This window comes from Hylaeus anthracinus, unplaced genomic scaffold, assembly GCF_026225885.1.
Source record: "Hylaeus anthracinus isolate JK02 unplaced genomic scaffold, UHH_iyHylAnth1.0_haploid 11989, whole genome shotgun sequence".
Classification (NCBI taxonomy): Eukaryota; Metazoa; Arthropoda; class Insecta; order Hymenoptera; family Colletidae; genus Hylaeus; species Hylaeus anthracinus.
The window spans coordinates 9,323,968-9,332,200 of NW_026534337.1; the positions used below are offsets into that span (position 1 = coordinate 9,323,968).

General features: G+C 39.7%; 1 protein-coding gene across 1 annotated transcript in view; it reads left to right on the forward strand.

Moving 5' to 3' along the window:
• Nucleotides 1-1,325: 1,325 nt before the first annotated feature.
• Nucleotides 1,326-8,233, forward strand: part of LOC128887931 (KN motif and ankyrin repeat domain-containing protein 2) — a 32,407-nt gene continuing 25,499 nt past the window's right edge. The window contains exons 1-3 of the mRNA XM_054144436.1: nucleotides 1,326-1,422; nucleotides 4,769-4,968; nucleotides 5,299-5,527. Of these exons, the coding sequence (XP_054000411.1) occupies nucleotides 1,377-1,422; nucleotides 4,769-4,968; nucleotides 5,299-5,527 (475 nt within the window). The 5' untranslated portion in view covers nucleotides 1,326-1,376. The remainder of the gene's footprint in view (nucleotides 1,423-4,768; nucleotides 4,969-5,298; nucleotides 5,528-8,233) is intronic.

Here is an 8,233-nt window from a genome sequence, read left to right on the forward strand (position 1 = left end):
TGCCCTTCATTCGGAATAAATTCCCAAAGACTCAAGAATTAAATCACTCGAGTGCCAGCTCTATATATCGTTTCCCTCGCAGTGGCCTAATATTTCCTACATAATTCATTTAATTCCTCCTACAAAAATATTTTTAGCACCACAAAACCATGCCAAAAGAACCCTATGAGTCTCGAAAATATTTCATCTGCCCTTCACTCAGAATAAATTCCCAAAAACTCAAGAATTAAATCACTCGAGAGTCAGCTCTACAGATTATTTCCCTTGCTCTAATATCTCCCACGTAATTCATTTAATTCCTCCTACAAAAATATTTTTAGCGCCACAAAACCATGTCAAGAGAACCCTCTAAGTCTCGAAAGTATTACATCTACCCTTCGCTCGGAATAAATTCCCAAAAAGTCAACAAATAAATCACTCTACCAGTCTCAGCTCTACAAACCACTCGACTCGTTCATCTACATTGCATCGAGTAAATTCTCAGTATCGCGTAATTTCATTAGGCGTTCGTTACACCCATGTCTATCCTCAGGATCGCGTCAAACGTCGTATTCCTTCGCGCATGATCTTGGGTCGCGATCGCCGTCAATTACTCGCCCTGCGGAAATCTCTCAAGCCTCTCGGTTCTAATAAAGCGCTAAAGAACTCGTGGAAACGACCGCGGAAAACCAATTAACTTCGAAGAATTCCTTCCCAGCTCGCCTTCCGTAATTGACCAAAAAGGAAAAAAAGAAGGGAAGACGGGTGGGAGAGGGGTCGGCTGAGGAACCGCGGAGGAGTCGCAAACGAAACATCCCACCGTAGCCTTTCACGGTTGTCTTGGTCGAGTTTTAAGCACGATTTCCACGGAGTCCTGAGGCTAATTCCGTATCCCGGATTTCTGGTCTGACGACAACGCGTCCTCCTCGCCGCACGTCGCCAACGCCAAACTTTAATTGTTCCGCGAGGAGGTATCGTCGACCGAATGGTATTTTTACTGCCGTTTCCGGCGCAGGATCGTGTCAGGATGAGTTCTTCGGGATTTTTGGGATCCTGGGAAACTGCCACGTATTAGAGTTGCGGGGTTAAAAGCTGCGTCCTTCATTTTCTCTGATAGTAGAATCAATTTAAGGGAGAAAATTATTTCGAACGTGTTAACATTCCCTCCGTGATTTATTTGCAAAAGGTTTGGAAGGATTTGTTAAATGAGAGTTTTACGAAATTCTTTAGCGTATTAATTACTTTTTTTTTAATCTAACGTGTGCGCCCAACGGGCTGTTACTCGCGCAAATCGATTCTCCTGTGCTGCTCGTGCTAAACAAAGCCGTGGGACTTTTTGCTTTCAGGATTCTGAACATGCCCTGAACGGTGAGCTGAATTGGACACGATAACGAAAAATGGCTTTGACCGTCGTACCCTCGGCCCGCGTTTTCAACGGAAACGGTGAGTATATTATTTTCTTTCAAAACAAAAAATTTGCATTCACGTTCTTCTGTGCGAAGTATTAGTTTTTTAAAATGGTTTCCAATGAAGTAGATCGAGGTAGAATATGCGATATGCAATTATGATATTAACCTTTTCGAGAATAATGACGTACGCGTATGTACTTTTGCTATTATTATTTAAAACGAAAATGCTGGTAGAATCGAGTACGAGCATTTGTTTAATTCATAAACTGATTGAGCATATCAGTTGTAGAAATTAATTTTGTGCGTTTTTAATCCAAACCTACCATTTATTTATAAAGAAAATCCATACAATTTGTCATCTTCCCAGTTACGTAATAGTTGCAATAATAATAGATAATAAAATAATAATTGTTAAGTAGACTCGTATTCTGATAGAGGCACAGCAATAATCAAAATTTATTCTGAACTTCGTATATATATAAAAAAAATTGTAATTTCCATCAGGTTGAGGTCTTGGAAGTTTGATAATTAGACCGATCAAAATGACAGATTCGTACTTGAACTCCAAGCACAGAATTAACATCGGTCTAATATTTGTTTAAAAAATTCCCAAGCATACCATCAAAACAATCGTATATACACTGTACACTGATTTAAAAGGAAAGTTAAATTTCCCTCAAAGCGTTACTGAAGCACCAATAGAAAATGCCATAAATCACAGCGTCGATACGAAGTCGTGGCAGATAACAGGTATCAAGAGTTGGCAAGTAAATCAGGTTATCTATCCTCAGGCGCATCGGGACGCGACTCGTTGGGAAGCGCAGCTCGCGGTTGAAAGATATAACGCTCATCGATCGCGTGTACGGTCTCCATCCGACGAAACCATTATTTATGAACGCCTCGTGGACGTTGAATTGTTAAATAATATATAACGGCGGAACGTCGGGTGTAATTTAATAAAGACACGGCTCCGTGCGCGGAATCTTCGAACCGGATAAAAAAGATTGCCTCGGCAAACGGGCCGAGTAACGAAGCAATCGAACCCCGTCCTGAATTAAAACTTCACGGAAATCCGCGCAAAGGCTCTTCCGACTGCACGGGGTTAGTCGCCACAGCGCATTGTTAGCTGGTTGCCATAAGCTCCGATCCAGGTGGCTATAATTATCCGGAGAAATTATCGCCATGGAACGATCCAGGTATAGGTTAATTCAGAGAGTGATTGAGACGTGATTTTATTAGTAGATAGAATATGTCTGTCGAATCGAAGAAGGAATTGAATTTATTAGTTTCGTTGTTGGGAGAGCTAACAGTTTAATTAATTGGATCATGAGACTATTTATAAGATTCTTGTTTACTTTTATTAAATACGTAGTGGAAAATTGAATTTTCGTTTGAATAGCTAGGTGGAACTATCAATGATCTGAAATAGGAGTTCATTTGTATTTGTGAATGTATGTGTTTGTCTTTATATTTAGGGAGTAGTTTATCAGTCAATCGTGAAACTTGCAAGCCTTCTGCAATATTATAATACACTTCTCATTCTTAATTCTATGATTCTTGCAAAAATTCTGTATGTACTGTGTGTACTTGTGCATGTTGGATTCTGTTTCAAAGTTTATTAGAGAGTCATTCAATTTTCTACATTAACATCTATACACATGGGGTAATGGTATTATTAAATTTTTAAAAACCTTCCACACGTATGAATATTTTTATATACATGTATATGTATATAAAATGTTCAAGATGTCCATCCCTCTTATACCTCATACAAAATAAAATCTTTGCAAACACACCTACAAAAGTTGAACCTAAATAGCAATTTATTTCACTGTGTAAATATTACAATATGAACATTACCTTCATTATCTTTTTACATCGTTGAACATACTGTGCACATTTTATACTTTCTTGTCCATTAAAATTCCCTACGAATGCTCAAAAAACCGCAGTCTACTGATAAGTACCAAACCCATTCAACCGAAGTAGTCCAATAGTACACAAGGGTTCTACCAGCTCTGGATCATCAACAACACCGTATCGTAGATCAAACGCAGCGCGGTACGCTCGATCTGCCGTCGAAGAGGGGTTCATTAAGTCATTGCCACGTACGTCGCGATAGCATGAGCAGTCCTGTATGACACGTAAATGGGATCCCCACGCGTCCCCGGCTAACGAACTTTGCCAGATTATTATTACCGTGCCTCTGGATGGTCGCCAATGGTTACAACATATTTCGGTTTACGCTGAGCGCCGGTCGTTACCCTCGAACAATCAGCCGCTCGCGATGAACTACAATCGATCTAAACATCCAAAGATAGATCCTTTCTCTCAGGTCGATCGCAGAAAGACACGTCTCTCTTTCGATCTCTCTCTTCTATTTTCATCTAAATCGAAATAGGAGCGATAATTGAAGCACGCTGTCGCTGAATAGGTTCTGGATGACGAATTGGACGATGTTTGGTAAACCTGTTCCCATTCTTCAATTTGTGGAGCATGACAGAACGAATTGAACGACCTAATTAGGTGACGCTCGTTTCATCCCTTCGTGTTGTGTTTAATATGAGGCAATTTGTATCGTTAGTAGATTGAATGGCTTTGTGGCTTATCGGTATAGAAGGAGACAGAACTTGTGGTACATTTAATCAAACGGAAGACAACATATATATAAGTATTCGTACAGGAACCATTTATTTTAAATTGCTATTGTTATTACAGTATCAGCTTTGTGAACCTCTTGTGAATTGTTAAGTCAAACAGACGACAACATATACATATTATTATTGTTATTACAATATCACTTCTGTGAGCCTCCCATAAAAAATTGCAAGCTTGGTACGCAAAAACGTGACTACGTAATTTGAATACAATTTTGGAATATAGAATTATTAAGAATTTATTAAGACTCTCCTTTTAGCTTAAGGTTTATTAATCAAGATGTGGTTCAGGCAGCAATAACGACTTTTTATAGAAGGCAGTAGATATGCATCTTATCGTAGGTAGTACGAGCAAATGAATTCTTGCAGTTACTCCTAAACAAACTCATAAAGTATCCTCTTCATTGGAAAAATATCTAGCACCAACTCTTACCAAAGTACATTCGTGCTCATAATTATGGAAGTAGCGTATATATCTTGAAAAAAAATTACATCGAATTAATTTAGTTTAAAATGCAAAATAACTGATAAACTCATTTTTTTTTTCTTTTTTTTTTTTAATTTTAATTTTTGCCTCAGACCATTTTCATAACAAGGGCTCATTTGAAAATAAAAATTCTAAAAATGTCCAGACACCATCCCAACTATAACAACTCATCGTTTAATCATTTTCGATGTTGTTTCTCTGGTAACCAAAGTTCTCTTATGTTTTTTGGTCCTCAGTGGGGACGCAGGCATACGTTTCCGGCCCCACGCGCTCCAAGTGTCTCTGCTGTCCCTATGGCTACCACATAGACCTGGATTTCGTGCGTTACTGCGAGGCGGTGGCCGCGGGAAGCGCGGGCGACCGATCCAGCATCGAGAGACGGAAGAAAAGGGAACGTCGAAGGCAATGCCAGTCAATGGAGGTTCTCCTGGGCCTGGTAATTGATCGCTCGATTCCATAATTAAACCGTTCTAGACGAGTGGATCTCGCCGTGATCGGGGAGGAGCGTTCATTTTCGTTTCCCCTGCGTTAATTAAGATGTTCCTCTGTCTCTCGGTTCATTATAAAATCGTTGCTTCGATGCTTCCACGGTTCGATGAACTTCGAATCGCGGAAGACGCTTCTTGTCGCTTTTCAGCGCGATTTTCAACTCTGCGAACGCTCTTCCTTTGGCAGAGACCTGGCGATGAGCACAATGGACACTTGGAGGATCGGTAGGAGTCGAAGAAGGTCGAAGATTCTTGTTTATTTCTAATCTTTCCATTAGGTGAGTCCTGCCCTCGGAGGAATAGAGACCGAACTACCCAAAATACCTCAGGAACCGGCCACGACAAATGGTCTGTCCACTACGTCGAGGTCGACGCAGGAGAGGCAAGGGTATCCGTTGGACTCGCCAGCCATGGACCTCAGCGACGTCGTGGGCGACTTCGAGGCGGCCCTGAGACACTCCACCAGGTCCACGACGTCTCCTGACAAGCAGGAACGCACCGAGAACGGTCAGACTCTTTTAAATTCTATTTACTAATTGATTCATTGGTATATTTCAGTTTTGATTGGCCTTTGTAAGAAGGTATATACTTGAAGCAATCTGTTGTATTTGAAAGTATACCCTCTTTGGGAATTTATCCCTGGAATTGGGTACAACCTATAGGTTCGAGGTTCTCATGGTAGCATGTTTTGGAGACACTGAAAATATTTTTTAGAGGTTGGTAGGATGGATAATGTGGGTGGTTAAACCACTGCAACACCCATGACGTGAGGAATATCTCCACTTCAGATATGAGTTAGGGCTCAGAGGTTTTATTACATACAGTATAAAGAATTAAAGATGAATTTAGGGGATATGTATGATAGGTTGAAGTACATACGCTGTACAAGGTGATTTAGAGTTTTCAAGCCACACCGAGTCAGTACTTTCTATATAAAATGTATATAGAATGAAGAGAACATTTCATAAAGACGTAGACCCATAAATTATTTACATAATAATTATGATAGAAGTATAATATATGAACGAATCGATATCCTACCTACTCGGTCTTATTATGAATTCATACAGTATGGAACTAAAATAGATCAACAACGTGCATTCAATCCGAATTAATGCGGAGAGTTAATATTGCATTCCAGAAAATTCTTATGATAACTCCAAAATGTATTATCGTTATTACATTCACCCCGTGTATAACAATAATCTTTCATAGAAGACAATTTTTCCACAATTTTGAAACATATTACGAACAAATAACAAATTTTTTCACTCAGAAATTTTCAAAATAACCAAGAAAAATGTACCAACCAATAATGGCTGGCCCCGCGGTTACTTCCATGTACGTTTAACGACGCAGCAAGGCTTTTATGGAAGAAAAGAAAAATCGTTACCACGCGAATGCAGTGAATCGCGACGCGAATTAATTCCTCGCGGTGAAAGAACGAAAAAAAAAAAGGGAATAGAGATCCGATAATTTCACGCACATTTGATTTCCTCGCGCTGAATCCGCTCCGGCCATCTTTGGATTCTCTATGGCCCAATGACCTGCTACACAATAATGCCGTAAAGAGAAATGCTTCCTACGCTTTTAACTCGGAATTTCACCGAAACGCGTACCGTAGTTGATAAGTAAAAGCTTCTAGGACCCTCTAATGAGTTTGCCCTTTTCCTCTTTCCTCACGCGTATCGTTTCCAGGATTATCCAACGAGAAACTGTTTTCCCAACGCGTACAGACTGGGAGTTTGTGATTTAATTGTGAAGTTAAGTATATCTGGCGCCGTGTCGAGGCAAATCTAGGTATTCGAAAATGAACAGTCGACGCTAATGATGCGACACGGGCTTCGATATTAGTCTCGATGCGTTTGCATTTAGAGCTGATAATTGGAACGAGGAACTATTAGAGTTTATTGGGGTCTATAAACAGTTCGAAGCTTATTGGAACTTGCTCGTGAGAGTATTTCGAAGGGTAAAGTTATTTTCTTTAATCGTTTCTATTATTTTAGATATTTATTCTGCCGGGATGATTGGTACAATGGTGAGGGCATTACTCGTGAGAGTATTTAGAAGGGTACAAGTATATAATTATTTCTTTTAATCGTACCTAGTTATGCTAACAGTGGTGAAGTTGCTCTTGTGTAGATATAACTTTAGATTGTATCTCTATCTATAATTTGTTAATAATAGGGAACATAGTAATTTGAATATTGTAGTAAACTAAATTCCATCCAGTTGGTTGCATAACCAAGACAACATAGCTCCACAAGAATATAAAACACAAAATATAAGAAAAAAATGGAGTTCTCCAACAAACCTGCAAATTATCCAAAAAATTGGTAATGCTTCTGCCCGACATTAAGCTACGAATGACAAATAAAAAATCAACAATGCCCCATCTCTTATTTATCACCTAAAAATTAGAGTTTACATCACCCCAAAAATGAGATAACGTTTCTCATCGAGGGAATTAAATTACATCTGTTTAATAAATCACTGTTGTTTCGACTGATCGCATGATATTAATATAATGTTTTGGCTATCGTCGATCTTAATTAGAGACGGAGCTGATCCCGCCAATGGCAAATTATCGCTTCTTTCGACGCGAGTTCGATGCCTCGACACAATGCCTGGAAATTGATACGTGTCTGCATTACGGGCGAGTAATTAAATTACCCCTATCGGTAGACGCGTTCCCGTTCGACGGCGATTCCGCCAGGTACCTTCGTAACCATAACGCAACGCATCGTCTAATTACATCCCCGGTCCCGGAATGCATGCGAGGAATATGAAAATTTCACCTGGTCGGTTGCATACTCGCGCATATCCGACGCTTCCGTGTTTTCGATGGCTTCCAACGAACCACGAACTCATCAGACGCAGCCGGAACAGATGGTCTATTTCATTACACGTTTAACGGGCCCCAACGGTAATTCTCAAGTCGACCTGCCGAAGACTTTTCTCTCGTTAGGGACAAAGGCGATTGAGGAGATGCAAACTTTAGGATTTTTTTAGACGATAAGCAGTCGATGGATAAAATTGAAAGTTTTTGTACTTATTAAAGAACTTGCGAGTGTGCTATATGAATTTTTGGACGCGGTTTACTCTAGGAATAAAAGAGTTGTTAATAATATTTTCCATAGTCGTGTTTGAGTATATAGATCAATGAGCAACGTTTAGGATATTTTTGAGTCGACAAATTTAGGCTAGATAAAA